The sequence below is a fragment of the Tenrec ecaudatus genome, chromosome 6, assembly GCF_050624435.1.
Source record: "Tenrec ecaudatus isolate mTenEca1 chromosome 6, mTenEca1.hap1, whole genome shotgun sequence".
NCBI lineage: Eukaryota > Metazoa > Chordata > Mammalia > Afrosoricida > Tenrecidae > Tenrec > Tenrec ecaudatus.
Window position 1 is genome coordinate 22,062,312 of NC_134535.1, and position 22,181 is coordinate 22,084,492.

Sequence of the window (22,181 nt, forward strand, 5' to 3'; positions counted from 1 at the left end):
CAGGGAGCACTATGAATCATCCCACTTTAAAAACAAGGAAGCGAGTTTCAGAGAGGTTAAGTGACTTATCCAAAATGCCACGCTGCTGCCTGATAGAACTAGTATCCAATCCCGTACAGACAGGAGTCAGGTCCTTAAAGATGGATGTTACTTTATATACGAAGTTGATCTACAATCAACTTTTAAGTAGACATAGTTAAAAAAAACACAACTAAACTCACTACCATAGAGTTGATTCTGACTCATAGTGACGACCCTATAGGACAGAATAGAACTGCCTTGTGGGTTTTCCAAGATTGTAAAAAAAATTTTTTTAATCATTTTATTGGGGGCTCATACAACTCTTATCACAATCCATCGATTCATCCATTGTGTCAAGCACATTTGTACATTTGTTGCCATCATCATTTTCAAAACATTTTCTTCCTACTTGAGCCCTTGGTGTCAGCTCATTTTTACCCTCTCCCCCACCCTCCCTCTCTGATGAATCCTTGATAATTTACAAATTATTGTTATTTCTTTCATGTCTTGCACTGACCGATGTCTCCCTTCATTCACTTTTCTGTTATCCATCCCCCTGGAAGGGGGTGATAGGTAGATCATTGTGATGGATCCGCCTATCTCTCCCCACCTTCCCTTGCCCCTCCTGGTCTGACTAATTGTAAACTTTGATGGGGTTAGAAAACCTCGCCTTTCTCCCAAGGAACAGCTGGTAGTCTCACATTGCTGCCCTTGCTACTAGCAGCCCCGCACACAGCCCACTACTCCACCAGGGGCTCGGAGTATGCTACTAACTAATTAGTAACCAAGACTTCTATTTTTATCAAGGTTTACCAAAAACAACAATATCAGTTAGTAAAAAGTGGATAGGCATCAATTAAAAAAACAGAAATCCAATTAGATATACCCAAGCAATAATAGCAAAGTTTAACAAACAAAAAAACCTCCAAACATTAGCAAGCATATGGAGAGATTGAAATCTGACACACTGTGAATAGGACTACAAATGGTACAACCAACTGAGGAAAATGCTAAGGTGCTTTCTAAAAGTGTTGGAAATAGACAGACCACATGTTCTAGCAGTCCCACTGTTAGCTATATGCTCTAGAGAAATAAGAACCGTAACACGAATGGATATATGCACACCTATGTTCACTGCAGCCCTATCCACAGTAATAAAAAGATGGAAGCAACCTTAGGACCAATCAGTGGATGACTGGACAAACAAACTATAGCACATATACACAATGCAAATCTGGGAACATCACTTAACATGGATGAACCTAGAAGTCATTGTGCTGAGTGAAATAAAGCAATCACAAAAGAGCAAATACTGTATGTGACCAGTATTACAAAAAGTCAAAAAAAAGTTTTGTACCCAGAAATACCATATATACTCGAGTATAAGTCCACCAAATATCACCACCTGAGGCACCTAATTTTACCACAAAAATGCATTAAAATGTGCTTAAAAACTGCATTTAAAAATGTGCTGAAAAACACAGCTTATACACGAGTATATACGGTAAATATTATTTGCTGGTTACCAGAATTCAGAGAGAGGGTGGATAGTGACAGGAAATGCTAACTAGAGAGTAGATGCATTAACTTGGGGGAAGGGAAAGGTAAACTACAAGCTCAGCCTCTGACCAATGGCCAAAGAATACACTAGGAGTTGCAAGAGAATAAAAAGCAACAGACTAGTCATACCAAACCTTCAGCAGCAGTAACAGCCATCAAGTTATGAGTACCGGAGGCAGACAAGTAGGTTGAACAAATGTGGGGCATGTATAGGTAAGACAGAGGATATGTTTACATACGTATTTCTATAAAGTACAAATGTGTCCACAAAAAGTTCTTATTCATACCCAAACACGTTGGGACAATGAGTCACTGGGTTTGGGAGCTTAGGATCACAGACTCTGGGGACATCTAGGTCAACGGGCATAATATAGATAAATAAACTTAATAGTCAACATCCCACTTTGATCAGTAGCAACTTGGGTGAAAAGCCAGTCAAGATGCCACTATGGGGTTTCCAATCTGCAGCAAAGAAGAATAAAGAAAACCAAAGATTCAAGGCAACAATCAGTCCAAGGGACTAGTGAATCCCATGAACCTTAGCCTCTCCTACCCTGACACCAGTATAAGGAGATGGTACCTGACAGCTACCATCAACCTGCGTGGTCCAGACGAGGCTACAGCATAGAATCCAGCCCAGGGATCATGTAAGATCTTAAAAATCATATGCCTGTGGTATATTCTATTTTAAAACTATCTTAAAAATTGTCTTTAAAAGAATACAAGATAAAGAGATATATAGAACTCTTAATGACAGATTGTCAGCAGATTCCAATTTTATTCATTCAAGTGAGCTGACTCAGAATGATTGCAAAAACACTCATCCTTGCAGCGTGTAACTCACAGTGTAGAAAATATGTCAATAGCTACCTTGGAGATGCTTTGGTACTCTTTTGGCAGCAAATAAAACTGGCTCACCAAGGCTGTGTTATTTTTAAAAATGCCCACATCATACCACTGTCGTTCTGCTTTTGTGGACGCCGCTGGACTGTTAGGAGTCTCTTTCTAATTTCAGAAGAAAAACAAAAAAAAGCTTATGAATACTCTTACTGAGCATATATAAAATTTAAAGAGCTAATAAATCCATGCAGTGATCTTTAAGTAGGTACACAGGTAAACACCACAACATTAATAAGAGTTCCTAATCAAATAAAGTCAGGTGGCAGGGAAACAGGGCAGCTAATTCAAACAGGGAATGGCAGGCATTCGCCAAGGCAGCAGCTCTGTCCTACCAACCTCGCTGGAGTTAGCATGCTCTCCAATCGGTGGGATGACAAATGACAAAATGCCAGCTGTTTTATAGAACACTGTCACCTCAAAGACTGGGAAAATGTGCTCCAGTTTATTGTGACATTACAACTTGCTCCAAGTGAGCAAAGAAAGAAAAATTCGTTCTAAGCTGGCTCATTTCTAGATTCAAACATAGCTAGCAGAAATTCAGTCATCTTTGCACTTGAAATACCTGTGATTCTCCAAACCTAAAAGGAGAAAAAAGGTTCAAAACTAAAATGCAATTTGAATATGCTTTCAGGATATGAACTCACTAAAGAGTTACAGATTAAATAATTTGGCAATTTTCACCCTGCTTTAACACAAATGAACTTCCTCTACCTTAAACTACTTTTAGTGATAAGTGAATTATACTTAGCCCTGGAACTAACCTTTTTAAGCCATCTTCTTTATAAATGAGACACTGTTTCCAGAAGCTCAAAACAAATGTGCACTTCAGTTATTTATTTCTGTCTTAAATATATAACAGCAGAGGTACATGCTTATCATTCACATTATTTGTTACTTAGGCTATCACACATGACAAAGTGAGCTCACTAGAAGTCTTTAGAGATTAAAAACAAACAAAATTGAAAGAAAAAAGTGCTCTGAAGCTTGTTTTCATTGTTTACAGTGGCAAACTCTTCAACAACTTTTATAAAACAACTGGCTCCTACTGAAATAAATACCCTCCTAGCGGATGCAAAACAGATGTTAAGAGAAGAAAGTTCAAGTCCACTTTAATAATCCTTCCCTAAGAAGACTCTAAGAACACTCTCTCTTAACATCCCTTAGAGGTGAATGCTGATGAAGGTAAATATATAAATCAAAATCCATAAAATCATGATTGAGAGAAACGGAAAATGGTAAGACAGTCCTTAAAGGTTCTAAAAGGTAAATAACAGGTCAAAGAAAAATTCTTGCACATAGCAATGATGATAATATGGATAAAATTTTTCTTAAATCTAGTAAGTATTTAAATATATATTTTCATGCCTATCTAATTCAGACAATCTTCATGTGCTTGTAACACACATTCCTAGCACGTTAAGTTTGGTGCCACGCAAACCAACGCTGGCTTTCCATAAGGCAACCCTTGGTGTCGATATGAGAGAGTCTGGGCTACCTTATATGTTTGTCTAGCTCAATAACTCCACATTCCCTCGTATTCCTATGGTGTTACTGGCAACAGAACTATCCAAGTTTTATTCCATGACATACCCTATCCTTTACTCTTTAAACCATGGAATGTAGTATACATAATATCTTCCATGTATATATGTTGAACACATGCACACATGCATCCACATACATATTTCTGATTATAAAAGCAACACATTCCCAGTATTAAAAAATAAATACAGCACAAATAAGGCAGTTAACATTATCTGTGAGCCTACTACCTGGAGTGAGTCCGTAATGACGTGGTGGGTGTGAGAGCGCGTGCACTGCATTCGGTTTAACACAGTGGCACCCGCAATATATGTATTACTGTCACCCAACTTTTTTCCACTTAAAATTATATTGTGAATATTTTCCGAGTCAATTCTTCCATTCTAAATTTATGTCAATTCATACTAAGGTGGGTCTTAAAACCATTTTATGAACTTATTTAGAAGGTTCCTAGTACTTAAAAGCACGTACTGGTATGTGAACATGCATCATCACCAGGTCATGTACTTACGGAGCATGGAAGTGAGGCAGTAGGCTGGGTCTCCACACGGCTGATCTTGCTTGCAGGCAGTGCACATGTGTCGTCAACTAGAAATAAGACAAGCCAACAACTAAGTAAGGCTTACACAATCACTTCTCAAGCAGACACATTAAAATATAATTTACAAATATACAGAAACGATCAGAAAGAGACAAAATCAGGATAACCAGAAATAGGAACCATTAACTCAAACTAAGTCACCAAGTTTGATTTTCCAGGAGTTGATGGCTAATCTACAGCTTCTAAGAATGTTTATCAATATGAAACACAATTCTTATTACCAGAGAATAAAAAAAATGTAGAAAATTATAAAGTAATTAGGTTGGGAGAACTGTTAATCTACAGTTTAGAACCAATCTTTTCTAAGGAAAAAATTTCAGGGTTTATTCATGTGCTAAAAATATTTACTGTTGTTGAATGTATTCATGTACTAATCTGAATACTTTCAGGCGCCCTGGAGATGCTGTTGGGTACGTGTGGTCCTGCTAACAGCAAGACCACCAGCTGTGCAGAGGGGGAAGATAAGGCTGTCGGCTCCCCTAAAGATCTACAACCTCCGAAACCCAATACTGGGTTGCTATGAGTCAGAATAGACTCAACGGCAGTGAGTTTGGAATCTAGATATTTCATTTAAGGCAACAGAGAACATATAATAATTTTAATTGATATGCTTTATCTGCTTATATACAATTCAATCCAAGATGAAATGCAATTCCCACATAAGACAAATAAATTGAGAATTTCTATACATAAATGTCTCAAAATACAGTATGTGAAACACATTTCAAACCTTCAGATTTGGTACTGAATGTTGTTAGTGAAGTTTCATCTTTAACAACTGCCCCATTTGTACTGGATGATTCAGTTTTAATGGTCTGCTGGGTTACCATAGTTTGTGCGCAGGAAACAGTACTGGATACAGAAGTTTCAGGAATTACTGTTCTTAAGTCCAGGCAACTACTTAGAACACCTACGCTTGCTGAAGTATGAGGACCTACAATTAAAGGGAAAAGAATAAATTTTTAATATAATACAAAGGGGCTTCAAAAAATACATGGAAAAATTCCATGGTCTTTTTTTCCATTTTTCTACAAGTTTTGAAAACCCTTTGTACCTACGTATTACAGTGTCTCTAATAGCTTTTGTGTCAGGCTTCTTACTTTCAGATTTGAAATAATAAGCATGAGTATCCCATTGGAATTTACATAAATTAACCATTATGTATAAAATGTTCAAAAAATACATTATATCCATAATGGATGTCCAATATCAGTTCAGCTCCTTCCTTCATTCTAAACACTGAATCATGTCCTTGAACTCCATACCAAACCATAGGTTTAGAAACAGCCAGCAAATGGCCTTGCCTCTTATTTTAGATGGAAGAAGTTTTTAGACCCTCGAGCATATATCCCATCTACTTGTGGCCCAAATGAAGGGTGAGTTGATGATGGTGCCTGTCCCCTGCTTCCTTTTCTATTTCCGAGGATGCGCTGCCCATCCTCTCCCATGTTTTGTGCCCTGTCCCAACAATCACTCCTCTCTCCAGGGTTTCCAGGTTTTTCCTCATTAGCAGGTTCTCACTCTCGATCCATAGAAACCATCAAGTCTCTCATGCACATGCAGCTCCTTTCTTGACCCCACCCCTCCAGATCTCACACTCCTCAGCAGAGTTTCAACTTCCCTGAGGTCACCAAAATTTGGCTTCTACCATGGGACTTGACTGAAACAGCTCTAGTTCAAGTCAGTGATTTCCAGGGCACACTTTCAATGTTCATTTATTTGTCCTTTCTGCAACATAAACAATGCTGACCACATATTCTTTTTTGAAGTGATTTCCTTCTATGTCTTACATTCAGTCATTCACCATCTCATGCACTGCCAACCGGGTCAATACTGACTCACAGTGACCCTTTGGACAGGGTAAAACTACCCCTGTGAGTTTTCAAGATTATAGCTGTTTGTGGGAGTAGAAAGTCCCGTTTTTCTCCCTCATTCATCACAGAAAGGATTTACTCTATATCACAAGAAGCTCAAGTGACACAGTGGTGGTTATGTTGTTAAATGAAAGGTTGGTGATTTAAAATGATCAGCTGGTCTGTAAAAGAAAGCTGTGGAAGTCTTTTCCCACAAAAACTTCAGTTTTAGAAACCCTATAGGCCAGTTCTATTCTGTCCTATAGGGTCACTATGAGTCAAAATAAACTCAACTGTCCTGAGTTTATGACTGATGAGACATTGTTTTTACAATGGAGAAGCAAAGCAGTCGTGCTTCTTGCCTCATAGAATTTTCAGTAAAAAGGAGACAGGCACACAATTAAGAATGTGGAGTCGCAAACAAAGAGGGGAGGAGAGAGTGGAGCACATCCTGGCTCACCAAGCCCAGAGGACGATATTCCTGTTCAAAGCAGCCAATGCACAGAGGCCCATAGGGCCAGCCCCACCGCAAGACGCAACATCCTTCACTAGCCCATAGCGCTATGGGAACCACAGTGGAGACACAGTGAGGGAACTGTGCCCGATGTGACCCCATCACACTGGAGCGAAATGCTAAGGGCATACAACAGAGCAGCAAGGGGAGCAAAGCAATGAAGTCCCGAGGAATACCAAAAATCGACTTTGGGGCCAGAGCATGGCACCCCATCAGACTCATCACCTGGAAAACACTTCTACAGGTCAACAAACTATAGGCTTTTCTATTTTTGTCATTTTTTTCGTTGTTGTTGCTGTTTTGTTTTGCTCTGTCTTGCTTTTGCGCTTATTATTTTCTCTGCATGTCTATCTAGATAAGATAGGTGGGACAAATAATCTGGAGGAGAAAACAATAAACTGATGCTTCTGGGGGAACACAGACAAGGACAAGGGAACAATAAGCAATCTAAATTCGGTGGTGAGGAGGCCATAAAATGCCTGATGGGGCTTGATCAAGAGCAATGAAGCCAAGAGGAATTACTGAGACCCGAATGAAGGCAGAATATGATAGTGGGACAAGAGAAAAGTAAAAGAAATAGAGGAAAGAACTAGGAGGCAAAGGATATTTATAGAGGTCTAAAAACAGGCATGTACATATGTAAATATATTTATATATAATAGGGAAATAAATCTATGTACATATATTAATATGTAAGTATTAAGGTAGCAGATGGACACTGGGCCTCTAATGAAGTACTCCCTCAACACAAGAACACTTTAGAACACTTTGTTCTCCTCCCCTCCCCCCCCCCCCCCCCCCCCCGCGCCCTTTACCGAGGACGCAGACTCCACCTTACGCCCAGTACCGCTTTGTTCTAATAACTCGGCATTCTGTGATGCTCACTTTCCCGACGCAATCGCTGAAGACAAAATGGGTGCATAAGCAAATGTGGTAAAGAAAGATGATGGTGCCCGACTATCAAAAGATATAGAATCTGGGGTCTTAAAGGCTTGAAGATAAACAAGCGGCCATCTAGTTGAGAAACAACTAAGCCCACATGGAAGAGGCATACTATCCTGTGTGATTATGAGGTGTAGAAGGTATCAGGCATCTAAGATCCAGAACAAAAAAAATCATTTATCAATGTGACTGAGGGGGAGTGCAGAGTGGAGACCCAAAACCCATCTGTAGACAACTGGACATCCCCTTACAGAAGGATCACAAGGAAGAGATGAACCAGTCAGGGTGCAGTGTAGTATCGCTGAAACATACAACTCTCCTCTAGTTCTTTAATGCTCACCCCACCCCCAACTATCATGACCCAACTTCTAGCTTACAAATCTGGCTAGATCACAGCATGTACACTGGTACAGATAAGAGCTCAACACAGGGAATCCAGGATAGAAAAACTCCTCAGGAACAATGAGGGTAGTGATACCCGGAGGGTAAGGAGAAGGTGGAGGGAGAAAGGAGGAACTGATCACAATGATCTACATATAAACACCACCACCCCCCGCACAGGGGGATGGACAACAGAAAAGTGGGTGAAGGGGGACATCGGTTGGTGAAAGACATGAAAAAAAAATTTATAAATCAATAAAGGTTCATGAGGGAGGGAAGATGGGTGGGGGAAGGAGAAAAATGAGCTGATACTAAGGGCTCAAGTAGAAAGAAAATATTTTGAAAATGATGATGGCAACACATGTACAAATGTACCTAACACAATGGATGGATGGATGGATGGATGGATGGTGAAAAAAGCTGTACAAGCCTCAATAAAATGAGTTAAATAAAATAAATTAAGTAAATTAAAATAAAATAAAAAGAATGTGGAGCCACAAACTGTGGTGCCCCCTATAGAGTTGACAATACAGTATCACTCATTTTTTGTTCTCTTCCTAGCCTCAAAGTTTCTCAATCTCTTTAACTGGGTTCTCTTCTTGAAATGACTCTTTAAGGGTCAGTGTTCCTAAACCTCACTTTTTGCCATCTATATTCCTTGTCCATTCACAAACTCAATCGCTCCTCAAACATATTTGCCACAGGTAGGGTGTCAAGGGCTTGGCGTATAGCTGTGGGAGAGACAGACAAGGTCCCTGCTCCTGTAGAGCTTACATTTTAGGGACTGCACTTCTAAATGCACATTTCCAAACAAGAATCGCCTCCTAGACGCCGTACCTAGGGATCCAGCTGTCTATCTAAAACTTTGAGTGTTTCAAAATTAGTTAAGTCCAAAGTTGATTCTTGGAAGAAATACAACCAGAGTGCTCCCTAAGAGGCAAGGATGGCAAGACTTCATCTCACATACTTTGGACATACTGTCAGGAGAGACCAGTCCCTGGAGAAGGACATCAATGCTCGGTATAGTAGAGGAGCAACAAACAAGAGGAAGGCCTTCCAAAAGGAAAAAATAAAAAAAGAGGCAGGCCTTCCATGAGACTGATTGACTTAGTGGCTGCAATAGTGGCTGCAACAATGGGTTCATACACAGGAACGATTGTGAGGACGGTGCAGGACTGGGCAGTGTTTCGTTCTGTTGTGCATAGGATCGCTATGGCTTGGGACCGACCCAATGGCACCTGTGGTAGTTACATAATCTGATGTCAATTGAGAATTAATAGTTAAGGGGTGGAGTCTAGTCTGTCAATCAGATCAGTCAATAAATCCTCAGTATGGACATGGCCTTCTCCTGAGAAATCTGGGAAATCCGGTATTTCCTCCTTGGAGGGGGATACACCTCTCTCTCCCTCTGCTCACTCCCTGGGAGATAGTGCAGCTGACAAGACACATGAAACTACTAGCTGGAGAAGCCATGATCCTACCCTGATGCAACCAGACCACAAGGCGGAGAAGTCACGTGGAGACCTCTGCCAGTGCTGAGATGCTTACAATGCCACTGGATCCAAAGACTTTCTACCCACTGGCTTGTGATCATCCTGCCTTCGGTGTCATTGCATGAGTTTTGTAAATCTGAAGAGGACTTTATAGATTGGTATCGGACATATGGGCTAATAATGGACTTAAGGGCTTGGGCTGGGATGCTTTCTTAATGTACAATTACCTTGAAATAAAACTCTCTCTCATACATATGAGTTTCTATGGATTTGTTTCTATAGTCTACCTAGACTAACACAGCAGCACCTAACAACAACAACAAAGTTCAATCTGGCCTTCCCGCAAACCTGGTCCAGCTCCTACACTTACATTGACTTAAGAGTGTAACTATCCATCCCAGATGTCCAACCCAAAAAACCAGGAGTTAAGTTCAACTCATTTTTATTCCTCACATGCAACCAATTTCCAAGTCTAATAAGTGCTATTTGCTAAGTCATTTAATTATGTAGTCTGCCCTCTTAATTATGTAGTCTGCCCTCACCCTTCTACCCACTACTTCAATCTTTTTAGCGTCAGCCTTCTGGAGTGCTAAAAGAACCCCTAACAAGACTCCCAATCATTTCTCAAGTCTCCCATCATTTCAAGTTATTCCTGATGGTCAAAAAACTCTCACTGCCATTGAGCCATTCTCCCAAGGGGTAGCTGATGGATTCAAACCACTCACCCTGTGGTTAGCAGCCCAACATGTAACCCACTCTGCCACCAGAACTCCTGATGGTCAGTGCTCTTTAAAAAGAAAAATCTAATCATGTGACTCCTCCGTTTTTTAACCCTGCAGGGAAAATGGCCAAGCTCCTACTGTTAATGAGAGTAGGCAGTCACTCATTCAAGTATCTGCATGCTTATGGTGCTCCAGGCACTGCTACTGCACTCATCGCATTCGACCTGCCTACTATGCAGGAGTTGGAATACAATGAAATTCTGAATTCTCAAAGCTCTTTGGTATTTGTTTCCAAGAGCATGAACTTCTTAGTAAAATAAAGACACAGGAAATCATGATAGGAAAGAAATTTAAATTGAGAATCAGATCAAGCTTTTATAATTAAGAACCAATTTATTCATAAATAATGAACTGAGACAAATTATAGGAAATTATTTTTCACAGCCTTTTTATCTACAAAATTGCTAAGTTTGATTTACCTCATCTGATTCACTGAAGAAGAATTACATTTATAGCCATTGTCATGATTTTTTCCAATTAAAAAATAAAATTATATGAAATTGGACATTCCCTTACAGAAGGGTCTTGGGGAGGAGACTAGCCAGTCAGGGTGCAGTTTAGCACCAATGAAACATACAACTTTCCTCTAGCTCTTTAATGCTTCCTTCCCCCAACTATGATGATCCCTAATCCTACCTTACAAATCTGCCTACACCATAGCATGTACACCGGTCAGATAAGAGTTAGAAACACAGGGAATCCAGGACAGATAAACCCCAATAATGAGAGGACCAATAATGAGAGTAGCAATAACAGGAGCTTAAGGGGAAAATGGGGAGAGAAAGGAAGAACCGATCACAATGATCTACATACAATCCCCTCCCTGGGGGATGGACAACAGAAAAGTGGGAGAAGGGAGACATTGGTCAGTGTAAGACATGAAAAATAATAATTTATAAGTTATCAAGCGTTCATGAGGGAGGTGGGGTTATAAGAAGCTGATACCAAGGGCTCAAAAAGAAAGAAAATGTTTTGAAAATGATGATGGCAACAAATGTAGAAATGTGCTTGACACTATGGATGGAGGTATGAATTGTGGTAAGAGTTGTAGAAGCAGGGAACCGATTACAGGGATCTGCATGTGACCTCCTCCCTGGGGGATGGACAATGGAGAAGGGGGTGAAGGGAGACACTGGATAGGACAAGGTATGACAAAATAATAATCTATAAATTATTGAGGGCTCATGAGGGAGGGGGGAGCGGGAAGGGAGGGGGAAAAAAAGAGGACCTGATGCAAAGGGCTTAAGTGGAGAGCAAATGCTTTGAAAATGATTAGGGCAAAGAATGTACGGATGTGCTTTATACAATTGATGTATGTATATGTATGGATTGTGGTAAGAGTTATATGAGCCCCTAATAAAATGTTAAAAAAAAGAGGAGCTGATACTAAGGGCTCAATAGAAAATTAACGTAAATGTGTAGAAAATAATGATGGCAACCTATTTACAAATATGCCTGATACAGTTGATGTACAAATTGTTATAAGAGCTGTAAGAGCCCACAATAAAATGATATTTTAATTAAAAAAATAGTTATCATTCAAACAAAAAAAAAGTTGTAGGAGCTTCCAATAAAATGATAAAAATAAAATTATATGCATCTTTATTAGTTATATATCACAATAAATTTTATAATTTTTGAAAGTGAATTCCAAGAAAGTGCTTTATATATCACAAATAGCATCAGAATATTTGAATGAATTTATTTTAAATATAAGCATCATCTGTATTCTGAATACTATGGGCCGATCAACAGTTCTCATCAACGAACTTTTGTCTTATCTCCCTGAAGCTAACCCATGTACTTGTTAAAAAACCAAAAATTACTGTTTACTAACTAGGCAGAGTTCTGGGTATTAAGAAAACAGTGGTGAATAAAGGACAGACCTTTGCCCAAGATAAGTAACTTCAGGTAGTTAACAGTGCTGTGAAAAATAAAATAGAGTAATGGAATAGTGAGTGATAGTTGCCTATTCCCAAACGTCACAGAGGAAATCTGCATCCCTTAAATGCCACAGTTCCTAAATGATTCATTAGTATTCAAGTTAAAGGCTTACTTGGTATTTTGACATCACTCTAGGATCAATGTCATAGGTATTTTACTTATTAGGAAATCTGATTAAAACCACGTAACATTTGTTCTTTGAAAGACTCTAAAATTCTCTACTAATATTACAAAAAGTTTTAATTTCGCTTAAAAATGTCATCCTAATACCTTCATTTTTCTTTAAGATGTCCACCACACAACTGTTATGGTTAGAAGCATTAGTTGCCAACGATGAAAGGAAACTGGCATTGGAATCAGTTGATGCTTTGAGCTCTAGGTTGTTTTTCATTGAAGTTCTTTTCAGAGGTGGATGTTCAGTTTTTGCAGTGCTTACAGTATTTTGCATCTATGAGAAAGAAAATGGGTTACTGCACAAGCTACATTCAATACGTAACAAGCAAATAAGATTTAATACTTAAGTGCTTTGAGAATAAAAGTTAACTGAAACATGAAACATTTAAAAATTATATTCTTAAATTCTGCATAATTATTTTTTAACTTAATCCTTATGCTGCAAAGACCAGCTTTGCTAGGGAAAAGGAGAGCCTATTTTAAGGGGGCGGGGGGACCTTTACTGTTGTAGCAGTGTAAGAGTAGACAGAACCACTGGCAAATACTTACATAACACAGGAGCTATCATCACCACTACTAAGTTTAATTTTCTGGTCAATATTTCTTAATAAAGGTCAGATACATATACTGAAAATGAAGAAACTTTAAAATTAGAATCTGTTATAATGAACCCTCAAACAAATGAAGCATTCTGTCTGAATTTTCTATATAAACATTGGAAACAAAATATATCAAAATGCTTTACCATTAAATATTTTTAATAGGAATCTCCCTAGTTATATCTTTCTATGGCTTCTTGAACTCATTTAATTTTTCGATGATTCAAGTCTCAAATGTGAACATCTGCATGTGAACATATAGCAGTGTCTACAGGTAAAAGGAACCATAAAAGTGATTTGGTTTCACTCATACTCCAACAGTGCTGCCCTTTTGTCAATACCTGTTTATTACTTTCCTGTCTCCATCTTTATTGCTAACTGTTACAGTTTCTCCAAGGAGTCCTAGTGGCATAGTGAATACAAGTTGGCCTGCTAACTACAGAGTCAGCAGTTTGAAACCACGAGCCTCTCCTTAGGAAAAAGAAGGGGCTATCTACTATAAGAAGTCACCGTCTCGGAAACTCAAGTCAGCATCAACTTGATGGCAGTGAGTTCATTTTTTGTTTGTTTATCGTAGTTTCTTCTGGTTCTAAGGACCCTTTAACCATAACATGCTCTGTACTCCACCTTCGAACTGATGATGATGTTGCTGTTGTTCAGTGTCAAAAGCTGATCTCACTCAGCAACCCTATGGCAAAACACCGCTCAGTCTTGTACCATCTTACAATTGCTATGCTTGAGCAGAGAGTTGGAGCCTCTATGTCAACTCATTTCCTCAAGTTGTTCCTCATTTTCCATGATCTACTACTTTTCAAACATGATGTCCTTCTCCAAGAGTTGTTCCTTCTGGTAATATGTCCAGAGTAAAAGAAATGAAGTCTCATCATCTTCACCTCCAAAGAGCATTCTGGCTGTACTTTTTCTAAGACAGACCTGTTTGTTCTTCTGGCAGTCTGTGATAATTTTAATATTCTCCAACAACCACAACTCAAAGATATCAATACTATTCTGATTTTCTCTATTCATTGTTCAACTTTCACATGCATAAGAGGAGACTGAAAAAACCATGTGTGGGCAACCATCCTCTAGTTCTTCAATGCTTCCCCCACTCCCACTACCATGACCCCAATTCTATCTTACAAATCTGGCTAGACCAGAACATATATACTGGTACAGGTAAGAGCTTGCAACAAAGAGAATCCAGAACAGATAAACCCCTCAGGACCAATAAGGGGAGCAGCAATACTAAGAGGGGGGGGATAAGGGGGAACCAATCAAAATGATCAATGTATGGACTCCCTCCCAGGGGATGGACAGCAGAAATGTAGGTGAAGCGAGACAGTGGCTGGTGTAAGACATGAAAAAAAAAAAGGAATTTTATAAATTATCAAGGGGACATGGAGGAGTGAGACTAGAGGAGGGAGGAGAAAGAAATAGGAGCTGATGCCAGGGGCTCAAGTAGATAAAAAATGTTTTGAAAAAGATGATAACATATGAACAGATGTGTTTGACACGATGGATATATGTATGGATTGTGATAAGAGCTGTAAGAGCCCCCAATGATTTTTTTTAAGGAAAAAAACATGTGTGGGATCAAGCGCATCTTAGTCCTCAAAGTGACATATTTGCTTTTTAATACTTTCAAGAGGTCCTTGGAAGCACTTTGCCTAATGTGATGTCATTTGGGTTTTTAACTGCTTCTTCCATGAGCGTTGAAGAAAATGAAGCTCAGAGAAATTCTATCAACTACACAGGAGTTTCAAGATGGCGCCCAGGTAAGCAGCCCATATGGGGAGCTCTGGTGAGTCTGGTGTCTGGGAGGTCAAGTGGAAGTGTTCTGTTGAGTGAAAACATCCCCCACAAAGACCTGAGGGGCCCTCCCTGTCCGGGAGGGGGCCCTGCACTGCATCCGCTTTGTTCCAAGCCCTGGTGATCCAGGTTCATATACCAAGGATTTCCTGCCAGCTGTGTGACCTTTATGAGCCTCAGTCACCACCCGCCAGTGTCTCCCCCCACCCCCCACCAACTGGCCTGGTCACTTCCCCAGGAACTGGACGGCTATAATACAGAACCCCCCAAGGCCAGGCCTGACCATCACATTGTAACTGTCCACTCACAGCTCCCACCCAGGGGAGCTGCGCCCTTCTCCGATGAGACTAGGTGGAGATTCCGTCTATAAGGTCTGGTCTCTGCCGGCAGCCACCCAGGGCCCCAGGGTCTAATTCATAGCAAGTTTGATTGTTTGTGGCTGGGCCACCCAGAAGCAGTTCCTCCATAGTAGGCCAGAGGCAGAACTGAAAATACTGTTGCCAGTCACACAGAAAAAGAATGCAGGCCTCTTGGTCTCCCAGAAATATGGCAAGCAGCTCTTCAAAATCATCACGCAAACAACAGCATACCGCATCACTCCCAACAAGAAGACAAGAAAGACAAACCAGTATAGCAGAGCTAACAATGCTCATAGAAGAATCTGGTGTTGATCTGCCACATAATGAAATTTTCAGAAGGCAACTTGGAGTAATACATAAGATAAGGGAAGCTACACAGACTAAGGATGCAATGATAGAAGAGATAGAGTCCTTGCACCAAAGAGAAATACATGAGCTAATGGATGAAGTAGCAGAAGCTGCACACAAGGTCACAGATCTCACGAACAGACTAGAGAAGGCTGAGAACTATGTCAGTGATCTTGAAGATGACCAGGCAGACCCCAGCAAACAAGAAACACAGTCAAACAAGATAATGAAAGAGGTGGAATAAAACTTGAGATCAACGACAGATTCTATGAAGAAGAATAACATCCGAATTATTGGTCTACGAGAACATGACACAACGAAGAAGTTGACAGCTAAACTAACACAGGAATTTCTGGAAAACTTCCCCACCTTAATGAAGGAAAATCAGTCACTCATACAGGAAGCAGAGAGGGCACCAATTAGACTAAACCCCAGGAAGAACTCAAGGCATATAATAGTCAAACTATCCAACTTTGAGGAAAAAGAAAATCCTAAGAGCAGCAAGAGAAAGGAAGACAGTCACATACAATGGCTCTCTGGTAAGATTATGCTCAGACCTATCAACAGAAACCATCAAGAGAGGGCAGAGTGGAGCAACATCTTCCAAAAGCTGGAAGATAAAAACACCTTCTCAAAAATCCTTTACCCTGTCAAATTATCTATTAAGATAGAAGGAGCGATAAGGGTCTTCCAGGACAAGAAAAAACTTAATTATGCTGCAAGACAACCCACCCTGTGGAAGGTCCTTGCTGACTCACTTATGGCCAGAAGACCAACATCCACCAAGCACAAACAGGAGAACACCATATAGCCCAACTCCAACCAGATGTCAAGGAGCTGATAACAATCACCAAGATAACATGGCCTCAGAGGGAAAAGAAGGCAATAAAGAAGCCTCTGACAAAGACAGCACAATGCTAACCAGGGTGATAGGAAAACACCCAAAACAAAAGGCACCAGATGTCAGCTATGAGTCCACAGATCATGATAATACCTCTACATGCCAATGGCAGTTAACTCCTACATTAAAATAAAAAGGCTTACAAACTGGCTTTGAAAATGTAACCCTTCAATCTGTTGCCTGCAGGAAACACATCATAAGCTTGCAGACAGGAATAAACGAATAAAAGGCTGGCAGAAGATAAAAAAAAAGCAGGAGTTGCAATCCTAATCTCAAGACAAAATTGATCTCAAGGTTTAAACCGTAAAACGAGGTTAAGGAGGGCCACTATACAATGCTCAATGGATCACTTCACCAGGAACCTGTGAGCATAATAAATATATGTGCCAAATGAGAGACCTGTAAAATGTGTCAAACACATTACTCAAAACATGAACAAGCTATCACAGATTCAGCAATTACAGTAGGTGACTTTAATACACCACTTTCAGAGAAAGATAGATCATTGGGAAAGAAGCGCAGCAAAGAGACTATAGAGCTAAACACTACAATTAGGCAACTACATCTGATAGACATATTTAGAGCTTTCTATCCAAATGCAAAAAAATTCACATTCTTCTCAAGCGCACATGGCTCATTTTTAAAAATAGACCACATGCTGGGACACAAGTCAAGCCTGAGTAAATTCAAACACAGAGATTATGCAGGTGTTCTTCTTGGATCACCATGTCATAAAGCTGGAGATCAATAAAAGGACAACCAGAAAAACAAGGGCCAACAATTGGAGGATGAATAATGATCTTCTGCAACATGAGTGGGTACTGACCCAGATTAGAGAGATCAGAAAGTTTCTAAAAGCTAATGAGAATGAGAATACAACATATCAAAACCTAAGGGATACGGCGAAAGCAGTCATCAGAGGTCACTTGATAGCAATCAAGGCATATATGAAAAAGGAAGTGGGATTTATAATGGATACACTCTCATAAAACCTCCAGCAACGACAACAGAGTCAACAAAACAATCCCTCCAATAGCAAAAGAAAAGAAATAATAAAAATTGGGGCAGAGTTGAATCAGTGGGAAGACAAAAGAACAATGCAGAAAAAAACTGGTTCTTTGAAAGGATCAACAGAATCGACAGACTGCTGGCAAACCTAACCAAAGCAATGAAAGAGCAAACAACAACAGCCAGGATGAGGAATAAAACAGGGGGAATCACAACAGACCCTCATGAGATTAAAAGGATAATCACAAAGTACTATGAAAGTCTGTGTTCTAGTGGATTCAATACTGTGGAAGACATGGACAAACACTTGGAAAAATAATCCCTCTCAAGACTGGCCCAGATAGAGGTCAAGAATCTAAACAAACCCATACAAAAGAAGAAATAAATATAGTTATCAAGAAGCTACCAAGATAAAAAGCTCCCAGACCAGAGAGCTTCACAGGAGAATTCTACAAAGCATTCAGGGAAGAGCTGATACTGATCCTACACAAAGTATTCCAGAGTGTAGAAAAGGATGGCGATCTACCAAACTCATTTTACCAAGCCAGTATGACTCTGATACCCAAACAGGGGAAGGATCCTACAGGAATAGAGAACTATAGACCGATATCTCTAATGAACATAGATGCAAAAATCCTCAACAAGATATTGGTTGATAGAATACAAAAGTGTATAAAACACATCATCCATCAGGATCAGGTAGGATTCATCCTAGGGATGCAGGGATGGTTTAACATCTGAAAATCCATCAATATTATACACCACACATTGATAAGAAAAAGTATAAGAACCACATGATAATATCTATAGATGCAACAACCATTCCTAATTAAGAAGCTCAAGAGGATAGGAATGGGAGGTCAATTCCTCAAGTTACCACAAACTATCTACAAAAAGCCGACAGATAACATCATGGTCAGTGGAGAAAAGACTATATCAACCCCAGTGAAAAAGGGGACCAGACAAGGATGTCTCTTGACCCCACTTCTATTCAATACCATACTGGAGGTCCTAGCTAATAACATAAGACAACGGAAGGACATCAAATGTATCCAACTGAGACAGGAAGAGGTGAAACTATCATTATTTGCAGACGACATGATTCTGGACATTGAAAGTCTCAAAAGCTTCACAACTGGAGTACTGACAGTGATAGAGGAATACGGAAGAGTGGCAGGATACAAGATCAACAAACAGAAGTCAATTGGTTTGCTATATACATTGGACAAGACCATGGAAAGAGGAGATCAAGAAGGCAGTACCCTTCACAATAGCCAAGAACAAATGGAAATATCTAGGGATATTTAACCAAAAAAACACAAAAGACCTAAACAAGGAAAACTATAAGACCCTGCCACAGGACACCAAAAGCGACCTCCACAAATGGAGGAATATCCCATACTGATGGATTGTAAGACTCAATATAATAAAGATGTCTATCCTACCCAGGGCACTTTGTAAGTTTAATGCTACCCCGATTCAAATACCAACAACCTTCTTCAAATAATTGGAATAAGTGACTACCAATTTCATATGGAAAGGGAAGAAGCCCAGAATTAGCAGAGAACTCCCCCAGAAAGAGGACAATGTCAGAGGGCTTGCTTTACCTGACTTTCACACCTACTACACAGCCACGGGGGTCAAAACAGTGTGGTACTGGCATAATGACAGATACACAGACCAATGGAAAAGAACAGAAAACGCAGAAATAAAAAACCATCAGCACACAGACAGTTGATCTTCAACAAGGGCCCCAAGAACATCAAGTGGGAGAGTGATGCCCTATTTAACAAGTGGTGCTGGAAACAATGGAAATCCACATGTAGAAAAATCAAACAAGATGTCTACCTCACCCTATGTACAAGAACAAATTCAAGGTGGATCACAGACCTAGAAGTAAGACTCCAAACCATCAGGACCATTAGCGAAGGAATCGGGACAAACCTAAGAACCTTGGCCCAGAGAATACAAAGGTTAACTGCAATAGGGCAGGGTACACACACAGGGGAACCTGAAATTGACAAGTGGGATTTACAAAGGATAAAACACCTGTGTGCGTCAAAGACTATACAAAGAGAGTAACAGGCAACCCACAGATTGGGAGAGGATGTTCAGCAATGACACAACAAAAGGCTTATTACAAAAATCTACAATACCCTCCTTGCCTGCAAAAAGAGGAAAACAGTTAATCCCTCAAGAAGTGGGCAAAAGAGCTGAAAAGAAGTTTCACTAAGGAGGAGACCCCTATGGCTAATAAACATGAGAAAATGTTGCTGATGACTAGCCATCAGAGAAATGCAAATCAAAACCACCATGAGATACCATCTAACATCTTTGAGGCTAGCCAAATCAGAAAATCAGAGAGCAACAAATGCTGGCGGGGGTATAGCGAGATAGGAACTCTCCTACATTGCTAGTGGTCTTGTAGATATGTACAGCTGCTATGGAAAGCAGTCTGGTGATACTTAAAAAAAAAAGGAATTCGATCTACCTTATGACCTATCTATCCCTCTACTGGGCATCTATATCCAAAAGAGGTAAGAAATAAACCATGACCAGAGTCGTATGCACTCCAATGTTTATTGCAGCACAATTCACAATCACAGAGTTGGAAACAACCTAAATTTCCACTGGTAAACTAGTGGATCAGTAAACTCTGGCAAATACACACAATGGAGCACTATGCATTACTAAAAGGCACTGATGAGCACATGAAACACATCTTTTCACGGGAAGAGTTGGAGGGAATTATGCTAAGTGAAGTCAGCCAATCACAAAAGGAGAAGTACAGCATGAGTCCCCTGAGGTAAGTGTAATCAGCATGGCAGGTACAGAAGAGAAGCCACCTAGATCACAACATTCGGGCTGAGGTACAGGGAGTCGGGAGGAGGTTAGACCAAACCCAAGGAGGTACACATGTTGGTCCAACACAAAAAAGGGGAAAGGGGGGAGGGAAGAGGGAGAAAAGTGAGGCGCATGAAAGTGAGATGATGATGGAGGGAGCAGGGCACTAACCCACCAGGGGAGAGTGCTGGTCTCGTCTCCACAGAATCAGGAGTTGGCATGAGGACCCTGCCACGGTGCACGACACCATGAGGACGACGAGGCCACGTGGAAGAATGCAGGAGAAGAGAGAGCTACAGGGCCGGCCCCAACCAGAGTCAAACGGACCCCCTCCTTAGAAATAGGTGTGACAGAGAACAACAGTAAACCTACAGGTTGGGGAGAGGGGCCAGCACGCCAACCCTCATGGAAGCAGCTCAGGAAGAAGAAGAGAGAGAGTGGCTGGAATGAACTCCACGCTGGCACGCCAGCCTGGAGATGACGCCCCTGCGGGGAGCTAATGGGACACAGAGGGGACTGGGCGGCTGACACAGCTCGTGTCACCTTGTCCCCTTTACTGGAGCAGACTTCAACTGAGGACAATTCTGACATCACATGATGAAGAGGTAGTGTGGTCTGAACACAACCCCCACCGCCCACAGTGGGGAGAACCAAGAAGGTAACATACCAGAACAGCAGCTGGAGCAAAGCAAAGTCATGAAGCCCCTGAGGAGCCCCCCAAAAGGGACTCCAGGCCAGGAGGGACAGCTCCATGACAGTCATGAAGGCTAGTGAAATAGACCCGGGATTTTTGTATATTTCTTCTCTTTTTTTCCCCTTTTTTCTTCTTGTTTCTTCTCCTTTTCTCTTTTCAATCTTCTCCTTTGTTTTTTAAATCAGTTTGGGCTATGTCATAGTTGGCGTGCCTACCTATATAAGATAGGCATGGGAAGCATGCCCAAGGAGAAAGCAGTGGCACCAATAGTCCCAGGGAGACCTGGGGCTGAGGGCAGTGGGGGAAGGGGTCAGTGAGCAGGCAGCACCACAGACAGGGGAACACCTAGAGTATTAGAGACAATAACAAGGAGGAGATAGGGATCGTGGGGGCGGGTGTCAGAGCAACAGCAAACAAGCTAAGAGGAGGTACCAAGAGGAGGAAATAAGGGGAAAGTGATGGTGGGGCAGGAGGAAGGTAAAAGGAAACAGAGGAAGGACCTAGGTATAAACATAGTGATGTATATATGTATATATGTAAATATATTAATCCACAAAATAGAGGTATTGGCCTATATACAAATATTTACCCAGCAATACACTGAGGTAGGGGATGGACTTCAGGGCTCTGCTCATACCCTCCCTCCCTCAAGAACACTTTATTCTAACAAATTGGCAGTCTGAGATGTTCACTCTCCTGACACAATTGCTGAAGACAAAACAGGTGCATAAGCAAATATGGTGAAGAAGGAGGATTGTGCCTGGCTATTAAAGGATATAGCATCTGGAATCTTAAAGGCTTGAAGTTACACAAGCCTCAATTCAGCAGTGAAGCAACAAGTCCACATGGAAGAAGCACACTGCCAGCGCAATCATGAGTAGTCATCGGGACTGGGTAATAGGCATCAGCAGA

General features: G+C 40.7%; 1 protein-coding gene across 2 annotated transcripts in view; it reads right to left on the minus strand.

Moving 5' to 3' along the window:
• Positions 1-22,181, minus strand: part of HCFC2 (host cell factor C2) — a 47,542-nt gene that overhangs the window by 7,346 nt on the left and 18,015 nt on the right. The window contains exons 10-13 of one of the 2 annotated variants that reach the window (XM_075551072.1): positions 12,804-12,981; positions 5,355-5,558; positions 4,535-4,611; positions 2,452-2,586 (exon numbers count right to left, since the gene is read on the minus strand). In XM_075551072.1, the coding sequence (XP_075407187.1) occupies positions 2,452-2,586; positions 4,535-4,611; positions 5,355-5,558; positions 12,804-12,981 (594 nt within the window). The remainder of the gene's footprint in view (positions 1-2,451; positions 2,587-4,534; positions 4,612-5,354; positions 5,559-12,803; positions 12,982-22,181) is intronic. The other variant, XM_075551073.1, reaches the window with a different exon arrangement.